Source organism: Nycticebus coucang, chromosome 1, assembly GCF_027406575.1.
Source record: "Nycticebus coucang isolate mNycCou1 chromosome 1, mNycCou1.pri, whole genome shotgun sequence".
In the NCBI taxonomy this organism is placed as follows: domain Eukaryota; kingdom Metazoa; phylum Chordata; class Mammalia; order Primates; family Lorisidae; genus Nycticebus; species Nycticebus coucang.
This window is the reverse complement of record NC_069780.1, coordinates 79,111,538-79,134,173: the sequence shown is the minus strand read 5'-3', so window position 1 is coordinate 79,134,173 and position 22,636 is coordinate 79,111,538. Positions and strand designations below refer to the sequence as shown.

Below are 22,636 nucleotides of genomic sequence, written 5' to 3'. Positions count from 1 at the left end.
TGAAACATCATCTATATGCTAATCATTTTTATCTCCAACACAGACCACTCCCCTGAAGTCCATGCCATTGTGTCCAGCTGCCAGCCTAAATTGAACTACTAAATTGAACTACTCCTATCTCCCTAGTCTCCTAGTCTTTCTCATTTCAGTTAAGGGCAAATCCACTTTTACAGCTACTCAGCCAAAACTTTAGACTTGGCCTTGTTTCTGCCCCTACCCCTTTGCATTGTATCTGATCCATCAGCAAATTTCATTAACCCCACCTTCAAGTTATAATCAGAAACCAATCACTTCTCACCCCTTTCATCGCAACCATGTCGTTCTGAGTGACCATCATTTTTTTCCTGGATTATAGGAAAACCAGTGTTTTCTTCACTTCTGCCCTTGTTCCCACAGTCTGTCTTGAGAATCAGCCAGAGTGATCTCGTTAAAATTTAAGTCACATCCTGTCACTCTTCTGCTCAGGATGCTGCAGTGGTTCCCAGCTTACTTGGAGTGAAAGCCAAAGTCTCTATCTGTGACCTTCAAGGTCCAAAAAGATTGAGACTCCATTACCTTTGGCTTCTCTTCCCTCATTTACTGAGGTCTAACTAAACTGGCCTTCCCACTGTTCCTGGAGCTTAGCAGGTATGCTCCTGCCTTTCGGCCTTTTCTCCTGCTCTTCCCTCTGCATGAATGGCTGTCAGCTCAGATCTTCATGGCTGGTTCCCTCATTTCTTTCAAGTCTACTCAAATCTTGCCTTTTACTATGGCCTTGCTTGGCTGTGCTTTCTAAAAATGCTACACCTCTAGGTGGCACCTGTGGCTCAAGGAGTAGGGCGCTGCTCCCATATACCAGGGTGGTGGGTTCAGACTCCGCTCCGGCCAAAAACTGCAAAAACAAATTAAAAATTTTAAAAATTAAAAAATTTTACACCCCTCCCCAACATTTTATTTCCCTTCCCAAATTATTTTTTCCTCCTTAGCATTTAGTGGTACGACTAAACGTTGTTCATCTTTGTTACTGTCTGTCTCTGTCCGGAGAGTGTAAGTTCCGTGGTGGTAAGGATTTCTGCTAGTTTTATATACTGCTGGGGCCTTGATTGGAGTCCGATTTATTCACTTATTATGGATTAATAAAATGATTCACAAATGTCCTTAGAACAGTGTCTAGCACAGAGAGCAGCTTCCTTAATCTTAGCTGAAGGTTTTATTGCTTTAATTATCCTCTTCCTCACTCGGGGATTAGCCCTCCTCTCTGTCCCTGAAGCAGTTTCCCCACTGCTGACTCTCGTCATCTCTCACTGAGCCTATCTCAGGAGTCTTTGAAAAGTTGTCTTCCAGCTACTGGTTTTGCCTCTTTTAGCCCTACCCATTTCTTCCTGTCTTGTGTTTCTTGAAAACATATCTGATCCTTTCATGCACCTGTCAAAAATCCTTTCGGTTATTCCCACTGCTCTCGTGTGAAAGTCCCAGCAGTGATGTGACAGACAGGCAGAGCCAGCGGCCACCTGCCCTGCTCATCCCTGCAGTCTCCTTCTCCCCATGTTCTTCTGATGCTCCAGATGCCCCCATGCAACTGGCCCTTTAACAACACTGCGTCTCTCTCTGCCAAGAATGCCCGACCCAGCTTGTCCGCCTAGTCAGCCCCTTGTCATCCTCTAAAACGCTCTTGTCATGAGCGCTGTCCTCCCCTGCAGAATTCATGACTGGCTCCTTCATGCTGTCTCTCTTCCTTACATATATGCCGGCCAGGTGCTACATCACACGTAGTGGATGTCTTTATATACAGTAGAACCTCTGTACATTGACCACCCAAGGAACTGAAACACGGTGGTCAGCATAGGAACTAGGCCTACTGTACTGATACGAACATGTGCTGCAAGTCTGGTCTATGAAAATTAGGTCAAGTTAAGGAGGTGGTCAGCGTAGGGAGATGGTTAACTAGGGAGGTTCTGCCGTGTTTCCTGCCCACTTACCTGAGTCTGATTTTCTCTTCTTCTGTCTGCCTCTCCTACTTGGCATTACCTCTTTTTACAAAGCTTAGTGTTTCTTGAACTGAGACAAATTCAGTGACCTACACCAACCGTATATATCCTCCAATCACGTTTGATCACAGCTTTCTAGGATTTATGCTCCTGGGACTGGAGTACAGTATAGACCATCACTCTGTGAGGGAAGGGACCACATTGGTTTTACTCACCTCTATACACCCAGCATCCAGCTCACAGCAGGAGCTTAATCTACATTTGCTGAGTAGATGCTTGAAAGCTTGCATAGGCCTCTGGAGAATACAAGGCCAATTTGGGTGAGGATACGCAAAGCCATGTGGATAAAACTATATTTTCCTATAGCAGCCATTGTATTGAAGATTTGAGGAGAGCATATTAAAGAATTTAGCTAATAGGTAACTTAAGTTAGGAATCAAAGCAAACGTGTTATAAATAAGAATAATAAATGCGCAAGAACTTTAAAGACCAAAGAGGTCACTTCAAAGAAATTTTGAGTTTGTGCAAGTGCCTGAGAGGTATGAGTTCCTTCTGTGTGCTTTACTGCCTGCCAGTTACGTGGCCTCAGTGGAAGATTTGGAAGTGCTGCCTTCCACTCCCACCACGTGGTTTTCCTTGCTCATATCCTTGCTCATATGGACACTGTTGGAGGCTCCATCTCTGCCCATTCATTATTAGAGGCTTTCCTTCTGCCATCCTCACCTTCAGACAAACCTCTAGAATCCATTCTTACTCCTTTAGAACATAACACCCACCTTGGTAGATACTTGCTAATCCAGACTCTTAATCCCTTATCACTTGAGGGACTTTTCCATTGTGTGAGTCTTGGCAGGAGGCAGGACCCTATTTGTCAAAACGTGATTTTGGCTGTAGTTTCTTTGACCCCGCTGTCCTAGGTTCCTGCCTGGTTTCTTTTTCTTTTCTTTCTTTCTTTCTTTCTTTTTTTTTTTTTTAAGGCAGAGTCTCACTCTTTTGCCCATGCTATAGCATCATAGCTCACAGCAACCTCAAACCCCCAAGATCAGGTGATTCTTTTGCCTCAGACTCCCAAGTAGCTGGGGCTATCAGCACCTGCTCCAATACCCGGCTAATTTTTCTACTTTTAGTAGAGACAAAGTCTCACTCTTGCTCAGGCTCATCTCCATCTCCTGAGTTTAAGCAATCCACCTCCCTCAGCCTCCCACAATGCTAGGATTGCCAGTGTGAGCCACTGCACCCTGCCTGGTTTCTCCATCCAGCTTATCCCTCCTTCTGTCAGTCCCAGGAGCTACCTTGTAGCCTTTCAATAAAATTATCCATGGCACTCTACCCAGGGTGACAGCTTGAAACTCTGTCTCAAAAAAAAAAATTATTTCCTCCTTAAAACAACTAAATTTTTGTCACTTTCAAATAAGAACCTTGATGGATATTTCACACACACCTATCTTTATTTAAAATTATTGTTAGCTAACATTCAATGAGCATTTACTGAAGGGCAAGCATTATGCTAAGAGTTTATATGCACCATCTTAGGTAATTCTCATAACCACCCAATGAAAAATGTACTATTATCTACATCCTACAGATGAAGAAACAAACACAAAAGGTTCAATGCAGTGCCCCGGGTCACATGGCTTGTTAAATGCTAGAGATAAGATTTAAATGCAGGGAATTTGATTCCAGAGCACCTCATACTCGTCACAATAACATATTGCCTTACCCTCCTGAGTTTAACTCTGCCTTCAAATCCTATGTTCTCTGAAATCTCAATTCTCACTTCCTCTATGGAACCCTCCTGTCTGCTCAGCACTCACAGAAGGGTCCTCTTCTCAACTCCCTCAGCACCCACTGTCAATACCAAGTCATTCCACACTTACGTACTGTGCTATTATTTCAATGACAACATGCTGTGCTCCAATATACTGTGCTAGTATTTAGTAGTTTTTTACAGGTTCATTTCTTCTCAATGCATTTTTGCTCCCCTAGAACAATCTAATACTTCTTTTGTATGCCACTTAGCACCAAAGGGTTAGGCTAGAAGGAGTGTTGTATGAGGCCCTAGGTGTCTGTTGGTGGCATGGCAGGGCTTCATGAAGACTAGGGACTCCTGTTTTGAAGGTTCATTCTGTTAGACCCCAGCTAAATTTTCACTACTAACCAGACCTTCCATCTGATCCTGCAATCTCATTAGTAGATGTCTACCCAAAGAAAGAAAAAATCCTACCATAAAGACATTTGTACTAGAATGTTTTTCACAGCTCAATTTACAATAGCAAAGATGTTGAAACAACCCAAGTGCCCATCAGCCCATGGGTGGATTAATACACTGTGGTATATGTGTACCATGGAATAGTATTCAGCCATAAAAATATGGAGACTTCAAAGAGCTCACAGTAGAGCTTCCATTTGATCCTGCAATCCCATTACTAGATATCCACCCAGAAGAAAAATGATCATTTTACCATAAGGACATTTGTACTAGAATGTTTATTCACAATGGCCAAGATGTGGAATCAACCCAAGTGCCCATCAACCCATAAATGGATTAATAAATTGTGATATATGTATACCCTGGAATACTATTCAGTCCTACAAAACATGGAGACTTTACATCTTTTGTATTAACCTGGATGACATTGAAGAACATTCTCCTTAGTAAAGTATCTCAAGAATGGAATAGGAAGCGCCGTCTGTACTCAATACTAATTTGAAAATAGTACGTGAACATCTGTAGACCCATACGAGAAAAAAACACAAATTCAAGAAGGGGGTGGGGGAAAGAAAAAGGGGCCTGTTAAGCTCCCACCCAATGGGTCAATGTAGGGGTATAGGGCACACCTCCTGAAGACTCAACTACAATTCAGACCTTACCTAACAAATGTGAACAATGTAACCTAGTTGTATGTGCCCTTATATTAATCCGGGAAAAAAAGGGATGAAAATTCTTCTAAAGTATGTATCTATTTTTTGTGATGTGTGTTTAGATTAGTTAGATTTGTCACTTGTGATACACATGCTGCTATAGTTGAGTATTTGATGTCAGTTTTTCTAGTCCTTCCTGGGCTGGCTGATAGAGCCAACTTTCTGTTTCTTTAATTGTGGGAGAAACTTTTAAGCTGTGTGTTTGCTTCAGTTTTTATCTGTGTCAATAGGGTGCTTACCGATTCATTTGCCAAATTAAACTAACATTTGCTCCTGGAAGGGAATCACTTCCATTTTTGATATGGCCGTAGACTTGATGTGTCAAGCTTTTATTTGAGGCACAGGGCCAAATAGCTTAAGAACTTTTACCTGTGCCACAGCCAAGAGACTGGTGTTCTTTTGTCTAAATAAGTGAACTATTCCCTAGAAAGATTTAAAGCTCACTGGCAGAGGGAAACATTGTAATAATTTGGCACCCTTTTTACTTTGTTTTCTTGGCTTTGGGGGAATAATACAAAAAGTGCTTTAGATTTTTAAGCTTCCAGGATCCTTAGACGCGTCTAGAATTTTTCTCTGGCGTACGCGTCCTCTCTGGTTCACAGATCCTATCTATATGGCACAAATCATAGTTTTACTTTTTAATATTTGACAATCTCATGGTATTTAAAGATGAAGAAATGCATACATTTTCACAAGGCGAGGAAGCAACGTGTGGGTTTGCCAATACCACATGTGGTAATGTACTTAAGAAACCTGCTGTTCTCGAAACAACACGTTTGACAAGAGTGCTGGGCCCGTGGCATGTATTCAACTCTGATTTCTAAGGTCTGGGATTATCATTTTTATTTGATCTCCAACCCTGTTGTTTTCTTTTTCTTTTGTTCTTGGCACCTGAATAGGCCTGTCTGCTGAAAGTTCTGAATAATATGGCCCTGAATGCCACTGTGTTCTGCCAGATCACCAACACTCAAGGGAGGTCAATGTAAGTCTCTATTTATTTATTTTTAAAGGCACTATTTGGCTTATAATACAAAATGACTCAGAGAAACATGGAAAAAACATATCATACAAGTCAGGTTCTGAATAAAAAAAAAAAAAAACCAACCAACAAATATGTCATAGCTGTCTTCAGCCTGGATTAGAAAACAGGAAACTACAAACCAATCAATATTTGTCCCTTCGAAGAAAATATATTAAAAAAAATAGTCCCTGAAATGCAGCAGGTGGTTTTTAGAGGCCACTGGAAGCTTGCTTTAATCATGCTGATGAAATGGGATAGAAATGGTTTTTGGAATATGGCCACTGCCTCCTGTGTCTGCTAGTGATGGTCATCTGGTTATCTCAAGGGAGGATGCTAACTTGGGCAACATTTGACACCACTTATGCAGTTGGAGGTCTCTACGTCAAGCAGCCTTGTAGTTTTCCACTCCTATCTTCACTGAGTACCACCCATATACAGTCTCCTGTCACTGGATGCTGAGAGAATGATCAGCTCCTTGGGGTGCAATGCTGCTTCATTGATGGAGCCGGCATGGCCAGGCAGCTTGTACAGTATCCTCCTGCTGGAGGTATCCCAAACATACACAAACCTGTCAGCTGAGCCAGCGGCTATTTTGCTTCCATCAGGTGACCAGGGATCACCTGAAGATTCTTTTCAAAGTTGTGCACATTACCTGGAAATATCTTCATACTTGGCTGGGTGCCCGTTGCTCAGTGGTTAGGGTACCAGCTATATGTGCTAGACTGGTGAGTTTGAACCCAGCCCGGACCTGCTATAGAAACAAAACAAATAGCCGGGTGTTGTGGCGGGCACCTGTAGTCCCAGCCACTCGGGAGGCTGAGGCAAGAGAATTGCTTGAGCCCAAGAGTTTGCAGTTTCTACCGAGGGGGACAAAGTGAGACTCTGCCTCAATTTAAAAAAGAAAAAGAGGGTGGCGCCTGTGGCTCAGTCGGTAAGGCGCCAGCCCCATATACCGAGGGTGGCCGGTTCAAACCCGGCCCTGACTGAACTGCAACCAAAAAATAGCCAGGCGTTGTGGCGGGCGCCTGTAGTCCCAGCTACTCGGGAGGCTGAGGCAAGAGAATCGCTTAAGCCCAGGAGTTGGAGGTTGCTGTGAGCTGTGTGAGGCCACAGCACTCTACTAAGGGCCATAAAGTGAGACTCTGTCTCTACAAAAAAAAAAAAAAAAAAGAAAGAAAGAAAAAGAATCGGGAGGCTGAGGCAAGAGAATCGCATAAGCCCAAGAGTTAGAGGTTGCTATGAGCCGTGTGACGCCACAGCACTCTACCCGAGGGCGGTACACTGAGACTCTGTCTCTACCAAAATAAATAAATAAATAAATAAATAAAAAAGAAAAAGAAATATCTTCACACACCTCTCTTTGGGGGCAAATGGCCGGACATCCCAGACATGAACTGTATTGTCCATTGCATTGGACAAGAGATAAGAGCCTTCGGAACTTAACCTCAGGCCAGTCATGAATCTGCATGGCCTCTCATGGTGTAAGACAGCTGGTTTGGGCGCAGGTGCCAGACCTTGATCTTGTTGTCTATTTCACCAGAAATAATCTGATCACTTGTATCACTGAAGGTCACAGCTAACTCCCAGTATGTGTTCTGAAATGTCTGGATGACTGCTTTCTTCCAGATGCCCCAAAGCTTAACTGTTTCATCTTCACCGCCAGTGCAGACAAGCTGGGGGCCCCTCCTGGCTGGTTAACAGGAATTCACGAAGGAAGTATGTCCCTTTAGCTTTTTAACCCTCTCACCTGTTTCACTATCCCACACTGCCACAGTTTTATCTGTGGATAGTGAGAAGAGCACACTCCCATCTGTGTTATAATGCAGCTCCATCACAGCTCCACCGTGTCCCTTCAATGTGGCATAGTTATCACAGACATTGCACAACAATATCAGTCAGTCAAATCCTGCAGATGCTAAGGTGGATCCATCGGGGTGAAACTTGCAGCAGTATACTTCCCCTTCATGTCCTGAGAGCAGCACAATTGGGGCTTGAAGGGAGGAACACCTTGAAGGCCCTGCTTGCAGTAAAGCTCCCGGAGTCACCTGCTGCTACTGTGCTCCCCAACCCGACCCCACCACTCCCAACAGCAACTCATGCCACTGCTGCTTGACTGGGACCAGTGGCAACTCTGGGCCCTTGAGCTTCTGCTGTTCTATCTGCTGTGGCAAACTGCAAAGTCTCCTTTTAAATCAAGCCTGCTACTTGATCTAATAAAATAAAATCAGTATTGAATTATGCCTAAATTTAAAAGATTAATTGCAACAGATTGTAAAGCCCACTGGGGAACCTAGTGAAGGGTCTTCAATTGCAAGGGTATTTTAACATTTTCCCCTTTCAATTCCTTTTCTGATAAAAGAGGGCTGCTACCAAAATCAAAGAATACCCAGTAGCAATTTTCCTGCCCTCCATACACACATTCGTAGGAAGGTTCACAGTGGGAATGGATGGGGCCTAAATTCTGTTTATGTAGAATGATGTGAAAAGCAGAAGAGTTTTTCTCTTTTATCCTCCTCTCTGCCCACCCAGTCATCTCCTCCACAGATGTTGTATTATCCTCTCCCTTTGCTTTCTTTGAAAGTCCCATCCTCCTGAGAGGCTGCAGCTCCAGTGGGAGATCTGACCAGTGCAAGAGAGGACAGGGTACAGGGCCCTGCACCTGTTCTTGAGTTAAACCATCATTTTGCCAATTTGTTCTTACATTGCCAACACGTATTTATTGAGCGACTACTGCTGTAGCACTGTTCCAGATGCTGGGATACAGTGGTGCAGTGTGAATAAGAATAATAAAGTTCTTTCTCCAATGAATCTAACATTACAGTGAAGATAAAAACAAATTACAGAACAAGGCAAGTTCATATAGTGATAAACACTATAAAGAAATGAAATGGGATCTGTAAGGGATACTTGTCTGGTTTGAGAACCCCAAATTTAAGATTAGACTCTGCTGTGCAGGCTGCCTGGCGAGGGCACTCTATGGTTCCCTGCTGCAGACTCTTCCCCCAGATTTCCAACATGGTGTACTCTTAGGGTGTTTCCCTGACCACCCTGTTCAAAAAGGCACCCACCCACCACATCTTCCTTACTTTCTTTCCTTAACATACTGCTGTGCTCTGAATGTTATGACCTGAATTCATAGTTGGAACCTACCACTGAAGGTGAGGTATTGAGAGGTGGGGCCTTTGAGAATGATTAGGTCATGAGGGAGGAGCCTTCACACAAGGATTAGCCCCCTTACAAAGAGATCTGAGGATGCAGCAGGCAGTCAGCAGTCTCTACTCACAAGACCCTCACCAGAGCCTGACCCCATGGCATGCTCATATTAAACTGTGACAACTCAATATCTATTGTGCCTCTGCCACCCAGTCTATGGTATTTTCTTACAGCATCCTAAACACACTGAGACACACACTCCATAATTTATTTAAAGTAATTTGGTTGATGGGAATGTAAGTTCTCTAGCATCTAGAACTCAAAGCTCTGTATGAATTTGCTTAATTGTTTAAATACATTTTCTAAGAAGTTGTAATTTTTGTGAATGTAATTCTGTAATCATTTTAAACAAAAAAAGGGTATTTACTTTTAAATTATTCCCATGTTAACTATTCCAACAAAGTAGGATCACCATTGTCGGAACTTGAGGAATTCCTACACTGGGGAGTTTAAAATTCAAGTATTCTAATCATACTTTATGTGTTTCTCCTACTGGCGTGTCCCTATATGGCATATCATCAGGGGTCGGAGAGGGCTGTTTTTGTAGCTCACAGCCTAAACCCCTTTGGGATTTATCTGCCTGGTCTTCTATTTTCTCATTGTAGTTGCTGTCCTTCAGGGTTTCTAAAACCACGCTTCTTTCAACAAGGGGTTCATTGTTAAAAATGAGCTGATACTGGGCGGCACCTGTGGCTCAGTGGGTAGGGCGCCAACCCCATATACCAAGGGTGGCAGGTTCAAACCCAGCCCTGGCCAAACTGCAACAAAACAATAGCCGGGCATTGTGGTGGGTGCCTGTAGTCCCAGCTACTCGGGAGACTGAGGCTGAGGGAGACTTAGGGGAATCACCTAAGCCCAGGAGTTGGAGGTTGCTGTGAGCTGTGTTACACCATGGCACTCTACCAAGGGTGATAAAGTGAGACTCTGTCTCTACAAAACAAAACAAAACAAAACAAAAAAAAATGAGTGGATACTAGCAAGGTGTGGTGGCTCACCGCCTGTAATCCTAGCATTCTGGGAGGCCGAGGCTGGTGGATTGCTTGAGCTCAGTTCAAGACCAGCCTTAGCAAGAGCAAGACCTAGTCTCTACTAAATAGAAAAACTGGCTCAGTGCCCATAGCACAGTGGTTACAGCGCCAGCCACATACACCGAGGCTGGTGGGTTCAAACCCGGCCTGGGCCAGCTAAACAACAATGACAACTGCAACAAAAAATAGCTGGGCGTTGTGGCAGGTGCCTGTAGTCCCAGCTACTTGGGAGGCTGAGGCAAGAGAATCACCTAAGCCCAAGAATTTCAGGTTGCTGTGACGCCATGACACTCTACCAAGGGTGGCATAGTGAGACTCTGTCTCTAAAAAAATTTAAAAAATAAAAATAAAAAACTAACCATGCGTTGAGGTGAGAGCCTGTAGGTCCCAGTTACTCTGGAGGCTGAGGCAAGAGGATTGCTCAAGCTCAAGAGTTTGGGGTTGCTGTGAGCTATGATGCCATAGCACTCTACCCAGGGCATAAAGTAAGACCGTCTTAAAAAAAAAAAAGGGAAAAAAAGAGCTGATATTTGGAAAAGAACATTTTTTTTCTTTCTCTTTTTTTGAGACTGAGTCTCATTCTGTTGCCCTGGGTAGAGTGCCATGGTGTCATTATAGCTCTCAGCAACCTCAAACTCTTGGTTGGGCTCAAGAGATCCTCCTGCCTCAGCCTCCAAAGTAACTGGGACTATAGGTGCCCACCCTAATGCTTAGCTGATTTTTCTTTTTTTTTTTTTTATTTTGGCCAGGGCTAGGTTTGAACCCGCCACCTCTGGCATATGGGACTGGCGCCCTACTCCTTGAGCCACAGGCGCCGCCCAGATTTTTCTATTTTTAATAGAGATAGGATCTTGCTCTTACTCAGACTGGTCTTGAATTCCTGAGCTCAAGCAATCTACTTGCCTCAGCCTCCCAAACTGCTAGGATTACAGGATGCCCAGCTAAAAGAATACTTTTAAATATAAATGTTGACTGAATATTTGCTTTTAAGGATTTATTGTTAATTGTTTCACTGTGGTCATTATATTCTTTTATAATTGTCTTTTAGAGATGCATATGGAAATATTTAGGGGCTCAGTGCCTGTGCACAGTGGTTATAGTGCCAGCCACATACACCAAAGTTGGCAGGTTCGAACCTGGCCTGGGCCAGCTAACCAACAATGACAGCTGCAACAAAATATAGCTGGGCGTTGTGGCAGGCACCTGTAGTCCCAGCTACTTGGGAGGCTGAGGCAAGAGAATAGCTTGAGCCCAAGAATCTGAGGTTGCTGTGAGCTGTGATGCCATGGCACTCTACCAAGGGTGACATAGTGAGACTCTGTCTTAAAAAAAAAAAAAAGAAAGATTTAGAGATGAAGGGATACGATATTTGGGGAGCAGAAGTGCCCACAGCTTAATGGTTATTGGGGCTGAGTGATGGTTACATGAGGACTCATTATATCATTTTGAATTCTCATGTATGTGTTTTAAATCATTAAACCAAGAAGTTTAAAAAGCTATAGGTTAAAAAAGTATTGGATTATAGGCTCTGCACCTGTGGCTCAAGCGGCTAAGGTGCCAGCCACGTACACCTGAGCTGGCGGGTTCAAATCCAGTTTGGGCCCGCCAAACAACAATGATGGCTGCAACCAAAAAATAGCCAGGCGTTGTGGTGGGTGCCAGTAGTCCCAGTTACTTGGGAGGTGGAGTCAGGAGAATCGCTTGAGCCCAGGAGTTGGAGGTTACTGTGAGCTGTGATGCCACAGCACTCTACCCAGGGCGACAGCTTGAGGCTCTGTCTCAAAAAAAAAAAGTATTGGATTATAACCTAAAGTGTATAATGAATATCCGTGAGTCAATACTGACATAAATAAAGGGAGGAGAAGAAACAAATCTCTCGCATGCAGAACTCCAAGTAATTAATGTAGATGCTCATCCTTAGGAAGTAGAGCATCAATCTCCAGTTCTTAGGTGTGGGCTGAGCATAGTGACCTCCTTCCAAAGTATAATGGAAAGGGAGAGAAAAGAAAGAGCAGCTCCACAGTGGAGAAATCTGACAAATACTAGCTTAAGCCAGTGATAAAGGTTAATATCAGCAGTGGTTAAAACAGTATTGCCCTTGATATGATGTGATGAAAATGACCTTTTACCACTATGATCTTCCTCCTAAAAACAGATTAACCCAGTCTATCAGAAAAGCATCAAACAAACCTAATCCAAAATACCTAACCAGTTCTCCTCAAAGTGTCAAGATCCTCAAAAATGCGTCAAGTCTAAGAACAGTCATAGCCACAAGGAACCTAACGAGTTGTAACAATAAGTGTAATGTATCCTGGGTTGGATCCTGGGACGGAAAAAGTAAGAACTAAGAAAATGTGATTAATATATGGACTTGAGTTAATAATGAGGTCTCAATGTTGGTTCTTTCATTGTGAAAAAATGTACCGCACTAATGTAAGATATTAATAACAGGAGAAACTGAGCATTTCGGAATTCTCTTGCTATCGTCACAATAATTTTATAAACCTAAAACTTTCCAAAAAAGAAAGTATATTTTTTAAAGGCTATTGCTTATTGGCTATATATTATGATGTTCTGAGGTTCTTAGAATTTCTCTTTTCTACTTTAATGTTCTTTTTCTCTCAGCAATCCTTCGCTCCTTAGCTAAAGACTGTTTTAAGTATGTTTATGTTAGAAAGAATAGAAAGAGGAAGAAATTGAAAATGATTGAAGGTTCATATTTCATAGTCATTTCCATCTTTCTAAGTTAGAAATCCTTTTGGTTCAGGAGAAGGAACAGGCAGATTGCTGCTAACTAACTTCAGGTTCACAACTAGTTCTTACATCAGGGTTGCAATACATTGGCAGGCCTGCATCTTCCTGATAGTGGAATTACAGGGAGTGAGAGGAAGAAAATTGTGGTATTAACACGATAATGTTGTTTCCTAAGAATTCAAGGGATTGGGAGGGCCTGGTCCCTCTCCCCTTCCTTAGCAAAAGCTCCCATCACCTTTGTCATAGTGTAAAGAGAAAACACCTCTGAAGGAGTACTCTCTTAAAGAAGCTTGGTAGTAATTTTATTTTTTTTGAGACAGAGCCTCAAGCTGTCGCCCTGGGTAGAGTGCTGTGGCATCACAGCTCACAGCAACCTCCAATTCTTGGGCGATTCTCCTGCCTCTGCCTCCCAAGTAGCTGGGATGATAGGCGCCCACCACAACGTCCGGCCATTTTTTGGTTGTAGTTGTCATTATTGTTTGTCAGGCCCGGGCTGGATTTGAACCCGCCAGCTCAGGTGTATGTGGCTGGCACCAAACCATTGGTAGTAATTTTAATAGGAAAAAATATTGTATTTATGTGATGAAGATAAATTATGCCAAGAAAACATTTTTCTTTACTTTTCCTGAAAATGGGGAGAGAGAATATTGAAAGAATAGGGAATTCAGAAGCTCTTCACATTGCTCAAAAGTCAGCTTCTTGCCAAGAGTATTTAAGATGAATCTCCTTCATTCCCCACCTGGTAAAGTTTGTTTAGAAAGATACTCTGTGCTGCTCATCATTTAAATTATCTTTGTTGTACTTCAGTGGCTGCTGATATACAGAATGCAGCTGTATATCCTGAGTCTTCCAGTCTCTCAGCAAGAACTCCAGGAGGAAACAGCCTCATTGCCTTAGGATTCCCCGGGAGAGGGGAGGGTGGTTCCCTGGGTGGGGTTGTTCCTGCAGGGACAAAGCTGAGAAAACTTATATAAAAGCAATTATCTTTTTTAAAGAAAGGAAATTCAGAAGTCCTTGAACCAATTTCTCAATGTCTTTGAAAGCTCTAGGTGTTGTTTTGCCTAGAGATATACTTTGGAGAAGCCTAGAGAGAAAAGAAAAGTGGCCCAAGTGCACACAGATTGTAAATCCACAGCTCCCATCAACAGCAGCAAAGCAATCATCTTGACTCCATCAGGCCGCCTCTGAGACAGGAAATTAAGCCTCAGGAAGATGTAAGGAATGCAAGTCCCTGAGTCAGAATGATAGGCTGCTCCCGGGAGACCCACAGAACAGCATCGAGTCCTGTCTTTCCCCAAGGGGAACATTTTTTTAAATGGCAGAAAAGTAGATATTGAGCTGGGCAATCAATCAAGTCATTGGATAAGTTGTTCTGATTTTCTGCAGTTTTCCTTACTTGATCAGAAAGTCATTAAATGACATGGTTTGGAAAGGACTCAAAATAAAAATGAGTATTAACCTTGTTCTGTGGTAGGGAAATCTTTCTAAGCATGGCATTAAAAACAGAACATAGGGGAAAGATCAATGAATTTGACCAAGTAAAAAGTAAAAATGTCTGTATATATTTTACAAACCTCCATAAACAATACTAAAAGGCAACAACAAGCTCCTTTATTTTATTTTTTATTAGCACATAATTGCACATACTTATGGGGTACAATGTGATGTTTTGATACATGTATATTATATCTAAAAATCAGATCTTAGGGTGAGTAGTATATCTGTCACCTCAGACATTTATTATGTCTTTGTCGTAAGAACATTTAGAATCCTCTCTTGTAAGGATTTTGAAATATATAATCCATTAGTGTTTACTATTATCTTGCTACTAAGTAATGGGACAATAGCGTTGCAGGAAGATGAGGCCCAATGGAGAGAAAGAGCACCCAAATACTATGTTTATAAGAGGAAGGGCTTTATTCAGTGGCCGGGAGCTTACGGCATAGAAGAATTTCAAATGGCTGCGCTCTCCGACTGACTGGCTTGGTTTTTCCCTTTTTATCGAAGGTCAAAAAACTTCCAACCCATAGGCACTCTTCTCATTGGCCAGTTTGAATCAAGCAGGAGATGCTATTCCAGCCCCCATGGAATTACAGGATTTCACAGAAGTGGAAATTTCCAAGTTCCCGGAAGTTAAGTTTACAAATTCTCAAGAACTGAATCACCATGGAGAGAACCCTGCAAGTGTATCCTTGTAGTCTCCTTAAGAAGACCTGGTCTCCTAGACCTCACCCTTCTTGAGTATCCTTTCTCAATAGAACTTATTCCTCCTTCCTAATTGTAACTTGAACCCACAGACAAACATCTCTCTGTCCCATTCCCTCCTCCTCCTCCCACTCTCTGCTAACTACTATTCTGCTCTCTACTTCTATGAGATCAACTTTTTTAGAATCCACACATGAGTGAGATCACACAGTATTTGTCTTTCCCTGCCTCGCTTATTTCTTTTTAGGTATCATCCTCCAGACTCACCCATGTTGCTACAAATGTCAGGTTTTCATTTGAAAGAACCAGAACAGCGCCATCTTAGGATTTAAGTTTCGCTCCCCCCCCACCCACCCCGCTATTTCACTCAGTAAGTTTCACTTTCCAGGCAATCCCAGGCAAGCCCAGGCAATTCCCCGAAATCATGAGACAACTGCCCACCAATCAGGGACCTCCCCACCTGACCAATCCAGAAGCACTCCCTTTGTTTCAAGCTGTGCACACTCACTCACTGCGCAGGACCATAAGAACCCCCTGCTCCAGAGCTCGGGGCTCCTGGCTCAGATCCATTGTAGTGGAGACCCCGGGAGCCCAAGTTCGAACTGGCAATAAATGGCCCTTTTGTTTTTGCATCGGACTCGGCTCCTTGGTGGTCTTTGTGGGGGATTTCAAGATCTGGGGACAACACATTCTTTTTTATGGTTGTATAATATTCTATGGTTTAAGTATGCCACATTTTCTTTACCCATTCATCTGTTGATGGATGCTTAGGTTGTTTCTAAATCTTTGCTATTGTGAATAGTGCTGCAGTAAACATGGGCAGGCAGACTTTTGCATGTATACTCAGTAGTAGGATTGATGGGTCATATGGTAATTCTATTTTTAGTGTTTTGAGGAATTTCCATATTGTTTTCCATAATGGCTATACTAGTTTACATTCCCATCAACAATGTAGAAGAGTTCTCCTTTATTCACATCCTTGCCACCGTTTGTTACTTTTTTCTTTTTTTGGGACAGTCTCAAGCTGTCATCCTGGGTAGAGTACCATGGTGTCACAGCTCACAGCAACCTCAAACTCTTGGGTTTAAGCAATTCTCTTGCCTCAGCCTCCTAAGTAGCTGGGACTACAGGCGCCCGGCAAAATGCCCAGCTATATTTTTTTGTTGTTGTTGCAGTTTTTATTGTTTTAGCTGGCCCTGGCCAGGTTCGAACCACCTGCCTTGGTATACATGGCCAGCGCCCTACTCACTGAGCTACGGGCACTGCCCTCTTTTCGTCTTTTTGATAGCCATTCTAACTGGGGTGAGATGAGCTTTCACCATGGTTTTGATTTGTATTTCACTGGTAATTACTGATGCAGAGCATTTTTTCATATATCTGTTGGCCATTTGTATGTCTTCTTTTGACAAATGTCTATTCAGATTTTCTGACTTTTTTTTTTTCTTTTTTCAAGCTGTCGCCCTGGGTAGAGGGCCATGGCATCACAACTCACACCAACGTCCAACTCCTTGGTTCAAGCGATTCTCCTGCCTCTGCCTCCCAAGTAGCTGGGACTACTGGTGCCCACTACAATGCCTGGGTATTTTTTGGTTGCAGCCATCAGTGTTGTTTGGCGGGCCCAGGCTGGATTTGAACCCACCAGCTCAGGTGTACGTGGCTGATGCCTTAGCCACTTGAGCCACAGGCGCAGAGTCCTGACCATTTTAAAATCTGATTATTTGTTTTGTTTTTTATTACTGAACTATCTTGTTTTTCTATTTTTAGTAGAGACAAGGTCTCACCCTCGCTCAGTTTGGTGTTGAACTCCTGAGCTCAAGTCTACCTACTTTGGCCTCCCAGAGTGATAGGATTACAGGCATGACACACCACGCCTCACCAGGAGGTTATGCGTTTACATTCTGTGTGCACTTGAACACAGAAAGATCACCTGAGCCCAGGAGTTCAAGGGTACAGTGAACTCTGACTGTGCCATTGCACTCCAGCCTAGGTGACAGAGCAAGATCGTCTCAAAAAAAAGGGTTGGGGAGGAATGGATGGATACAACATATTAAATAAAAGAAAAAGCAGATTACAAAAGAGCTATCCGTAATAGCTCACCGCAGCCTTGAACTCCTGGGCTCAAGCAATCCTGCTGTGTCCAAGTGCACACAGATTGTAAACCCACAGCCTCCCAAATAACTCTCCTAAATTGTGGGAGGTTTTGGAGCCTCTTGTAACTCAGGAGGCTTCTAATGGAACAGGGCTTCATGTTAGATTCTGGTTTTCAAAATGCCCAGTTTCTGGTTGCCATGGTGAATAGGAAGAATTACTATGCAAGTAGCATTCATTCCCACCTCTAGATTTGGCGACCTGGGAAAGGTCTTTAAGTGACTTGGTATCCTGCATTTGCCTTATTGCAAGAATTGCTAAATGATGGCTTTCCTCCAAGCTCCCAGGGGGAGAACTAGAATGGGGAGAGAGGCTTGAAATCCTAATTGGTAAATGGAAGCCCTGGCACTGAGGTATGTGAATAAAACAGGTTTTTCTCTTACTCTTTGGCTGAAAGCAAGAGAGAATTTAGGTGTGTCTAGACCTCTGAGTCACTGATGGGCTAGTTTCAATCTCGCCTGCAGCTTTCTCATTGTTTTTGACTCTTGTTTCTGGAGGCTGGCATATTGTGGGTACTCCACAAATTTTGTTGACTGGATGAGCAGATAAATGGAATGATTAGGAGGATGAGTAAGTGAATAAATGGATGGATGATTGGCTGGAGAAAGAGGAGCTCAAGGCTGACCTGCTTGAATTCTCTAATCTTGCCTCTCCTTTCAACTTCCCAAAAGGAAGGGCTGCACCCCACTCACCTCTGCTCCTTGTCACCCTGCTGTCAACCCTGAAACTGAGGCAACATACGCTGAGCTGGCTTCCTGATGTAAAGAGGCAGGGTGTTTTATAGCTGTGGGCCAACATGGTTTCTTCTACATAAAGTCTCTTGGGAATAGGAAAACCAGAAAAATTTCCAAACCAAATCCCAAATCGATGTCAACAAAGCTGGGGTTCAGTAGAAATCTAGGTAGACACATGGTCGGCATGTGAGGGGCCGTCATCAGATGGCAGGCCATTCTCTGCAGTCTCAGGACTAGCAGAACCAGCTTCCAGACATCTTTGGGTCGGGTCATGAGTATTTACAAGGCACAACACAGAAATATACCACCTGAAAACTGGGCTTTAGGCTGCTGATTCACTCCTGGGGAAATGGAGCACAGGAGAGAAGCCACTGACTGGGTGGGGCGGCTCCAGGGGGTGCTGCTGACCGGGGCTCTCCTCCCTCTCCAAGGGCTACAACACAGGTGGACGCTAAGCAGAGCCAGAGCAGTGGGCAGTCATGCACATCTTCACACTCTGTCACTGGAATCTATTCTGTTCACTAGCTCCTCATTCTTTGAACATTTCCACTCCAATAGTTCCTTCTTCCTCTGAATACCAACATGCCCCAGGCTTCCTATTTTTTTTTTTAATCCCAAATTGCACTTAGCTTGAACTACCAACATGTCCTTTTACCACCAAAATTTTCAAAAAAGATACCTACATTCAATGTTCCTCCACTTCCTCTCAACTCCCTCATTCCTTTTTCCATCAGAATATTACTTTCTCTGATGCTTCTTAACTGAAATTGCTGCCGAAGCTCACTGTGATTTCTAAGTTCTCAGATCAATCATCCCAAATTCTTACCCATCTCGACTTTTTGTTAGTTTTTGACACTGACGACCACGGCTACCGATTGAAATTGTTACCTCTGTGGCCTTAGGGGCATCGCAGCATCTCAACCTCCTACCTCATTTACTTCTCTAACTTCTTTCCCCTGTGTGCAGAGTGCAGACGTTCCTGAGCCGACCGTGCAGCGCAGCCATCAGGAGTCTGCACTTGGCGGTGCTCAGTCCAGTGCCTACCGCATAGCGAGCCTTCCCGGGAGGTAGGCCTATGAGAAAAAGGCCTACCTGCCCCTGCCCTGCTCCCCGCAGGGCTCTCATCCACCTCCAGGGGCTCCCACCACCCCCAGGGTTCCCAATGCACTCTGCAAACAATCCCCCTGCAGCCCTGAATCTGTTAATTTCCCTGCCGACCTGACAGCTGCACAGACAGGACCCCTGTCTGTCTCCCTTTTGCAGCCCCAGAGTCCTATAGCGTGGAGTGCCAGAGTCTCATGTTTTTTGTTTGCTTGTTTGTAGAGCAAACGAAAGATCTCAGTGTAGGAAACCTAAGCGTCTGTTTCCAGGAGCCCTTGCTTTCAAAGCTGCAGATGAATGTTTCTAACTGCCAGCTGGACATTTTCACGGAAGTGTCTTGGTTTAGCTAAAACCAAACTCATGGTTTGGAACAGTCATTCTCCCGAAAAGACTCAAAACTGCAGCATGATCACCGCCTTCTCTCCATCACCCCAGACACACAGACATTCAATCCTGGGGGGAGGGAGTCTTCTCTCTTCATTCCTTCATCTAATCTACATTTTCTATTCCTGGAACCTCAGCCTGGTGGAGGCTTGTCAACTGATACATTGGCCTCCTGGCTGTTCTCCTTACCGCCCGCCTCCCCCTACTCTGATCCATCAAAGGGAACTGAGGCCAAATCAATCTTAAAGCATTATTTGGTTCTGCCACACCCGTATCCCTAATTAGCTACCAAGTATAGTTCAGGCACTAACAGAGTCAAGGCAGGCCTCTGGCCTCCCTTCGTATCCTCCTGCTCCAATCCTCCCAACAGGAAGATGGAGACTTACTTTCCCTGTAGACACAATGGGCATTCCCACCTTTTTGCTTTTGTTGCACTCTTTCAGCCTGAAATATTCTCTCCCTAACAAGCTCCTATCATTCCGGGAAGTGGCACCTGCTCCAGGCTGCCTTCCTGTATCCAATAGCTAGCAGTGATTCTGATCTCTCAAAACACTTCCTTTGTACTTCTGAATATAAATGAGGTAGACATATCAGTTTGTGTCTGGTCCTCTCTTGAAGGCAGGGACTGCATCCACAGTGCCTTGAATATCGCAGGAGATAAACAGTCACCTGCATAATTCAATAAATCACTTTATCAAAACGTTGCCTCCAGAAATCTGTGATTTCCACAGCTACCATTACCAGTTCATTTTCATGCTAGACAGGTCTGTGACAGTTGGCCCCTAGAGAAAAAAGATTCTATCAGAGTTAGACTCTGAGAAAGCGGTGTATACAGCTAAAAGAATGGGTTAAATAAACCCATTTAAACGCAGCCATTCCTCTAACATGGGAGTTCTTGAGGGCCAGTGAAAGGAAGGGTATGGCCATTTTACAGGAATAGAGGACCAAGTAGACCAAGCTGCTTTATAGAGTTTTTCTGGGAATCTAGGTTTTTAAACTCTGGCACATCTCAGATTCCTTATTCAATCCTTGGGTCCCTGCAGCACTTAGGAGTTCCTCTTCCTTTGCTCATCAATATCCCCATCTCCCTTCCTTTCAAAAGGTCTCCCAGGCTATCCCATAATCCATTTTTGCAGAGTTCCAGAACTCAATATTTCCCAGGAACCAAGGGAAGATGTGGATGTTTCGCGGGCAGGAGGTGCTATTCCCGACGTGTTAAAATATAGCACCATCCAGCTCTAATGTCAGTCTTAGCTTTAAGGAACACTTGGGGTATTCCATAGGAGCCCTGGCTAATTCAGAATAGCTGCGGGGTATCTCCGGGAGAGAGGAAGCCATGCATTCGCCTGTACTGAGTGGAGTTTGGTAGATAGTGATTAAACACTTGTTAGAAAGCAATTAATAAACAATTAAACATGTGGGACTGACCCCTTGAGGTGTGCAGTCTGAAGACAGCGGTGTCTTATAATCTGAGTCCGCCAGAAATGCAGACTCTTGGGCCCCATGCCAGGCCTGCTGAATCAGAATCTGCATTTTACATGGCCTTCTACATCGAAGTTTGAGAAGCACTGCTATAAACGCTGGTCTCTTAAAAACATATTCCAAAAGCCTGTGTTATAAAAGCTGTTGGCCACCAACCACTCTGCAGGGAATTGCCTTCTCCTCAGAGGGCAAAGAATGGGAGGTACAAATGAAATGAAACGTGTCACTCCTGAACTGTCCCCTTCCTCCCCGTCCTCATCTGGCCCCTTCTCTTTCTGGCTTAAATCAAGGGGCAGCTGTGATCGGAGAGGCTGCTGGAATGGAAGCAGTGGGGAGGAGAGGTGAGGAACAGAGGGGCTGTGTGGAGAGGCAGTGCCACTTTTCCCCACACTCTGGGGGAAGGGCAGGAGCCATCAGAGCAAGATGCCTTGGTACCAAGAGCTCTAGGTGTTTTCTGAAGTCTGTTAGGCCAGCTGTTTTAAGAAAATAACTTCCCCAAACCTGGAAACAATTTAAATGTCCACCAAAAGATGAATGGACAAATTGTGGTGTAGTCATATGATGGAATACCACTCAGCAATAAAAAGGAATGAATCATTGATACACACAGCAACATGGATAAATCTCGATTTTTCTGAGTGAAACCAGACAGACAAGAAAGAAAAACTAAGAACATGTACATGGGCTGCATTCACATAAAACTCTAGAAAGTACAGACAAATCTACAGTGACAGACAACAGATGAGTTGTTCTTAGGAATGGGGGTAGACAAGGGCAGGAGGGAGGGCTGACTAGGGGGCACAGGAGACTTTTGTGGGTGATGGATATGTTTTCTATCTTGATTCTGGTGGTGATAGATTCCTGGGTGTATGGGAATGGATAAGTTTATTATATTGTACACTTTCTTTTTTTTTTTTAACAAAAGTTTATTCTTAAATGTACAACAGGCTCTAAAACAACACTTCATTTTACCTATAGGTGGCAAAAGATGTTATGACAGGGAATACAGTTGTTTATTATTATTATTATTTTGCAGTTTTTGGCCAGGGCTGGGTTTGAACCCACCACCTCTGGCATATGGGGCCAGTGTCCTACTCCGTTGAGCCACAGGCACAGCCTGGAATATAGATGTTTAAATAGGAATCAATCACCATCATCTCAGGCACAAGGAACAGCTTATTTTTTGCCAGATTTCTTAATTCCACCTGTGGCGAGGGGGCCCTTCCCTGCGGCCTTCGCTTTTAGTTCCTCCAGTTTCTTCTGCTCTTTTTGTTTCTGTTTGAACGCCTTATCTTCCTCATCCATCTCCTTGGCCTGCTTCTTAGGCTGTTTCAGGGGCTTTTTCTTGCCACCTTCACGGCCGGACATGGCGCTGCAGCCCCTTCTTCAGACCCTGCCACCGGAAACCTATATTGTACACTTTCAAATGCTGAGCTTACTTTATGTCAGTTATACCTCAATAAAGCTGTTTAATAAACAGAGAGAGAGAGAGAGAAAACTGTTGGTCAGAACAGCCCAGAGCCAGAAGAAATGTTAAGAGGAGAATAATGGAAAGAATCCTGGAAACCGGGAGTCAGGGCAAGGTAGAAGCCAGCAGTCCAGTGGACATCACGGTGCCTGTTAGCCTCCACGCTGTCGGGCGGAGGCCTGCCTTGGGAGGCGCCTGCTCTGGGTGCA

The 22,636-nt window shown here is 43.9% G+C and overlaps 1 protein-coding gene and 1 pseudogene across 1 annotated transcript; both read right to left on the bottom strand.

The window, feature by feature from the left end:
* Positions 1-6,324: 6,324 nt before the first annotated feature.
* LOC128590494 (U5 small nuclear ribonucleoprotein 40 kDa protein-like) lies at positions 6,325-15,381 on the bottom strand (annotated as a pseudogene).
* Positions 15,382-21,876: 6,495 nt separating this feature from the next.
* Positions 21,877-22,361, bottom strand: LOC128588664 (translation machinery-associated protein 7-like). The gene has a single exon (XM_053595540.1). It carries the CDS (start codon positions 22,325-22,327, stop codon positions 22,136-22,138), a length of 192 nt encoding a protein of 63 aa, XP_053451515.1. The 5' UTR covers positions 22,328-22,361; the 3' UTR covers positions 21,877-22,135.
* Positions 22,362-22,636: the final 275 nt, after the last annotated feature.

Excerpts from the sequence above, each read along its gene's own strand:
- LOC128588664 (XM_053595540.1), bottom strand. The coding sequence starts at position 22,327 with ATGTCCGGCCGTGAAGGTGGCAAGAAAAAGCCCCTGAAACAGCCTAAG.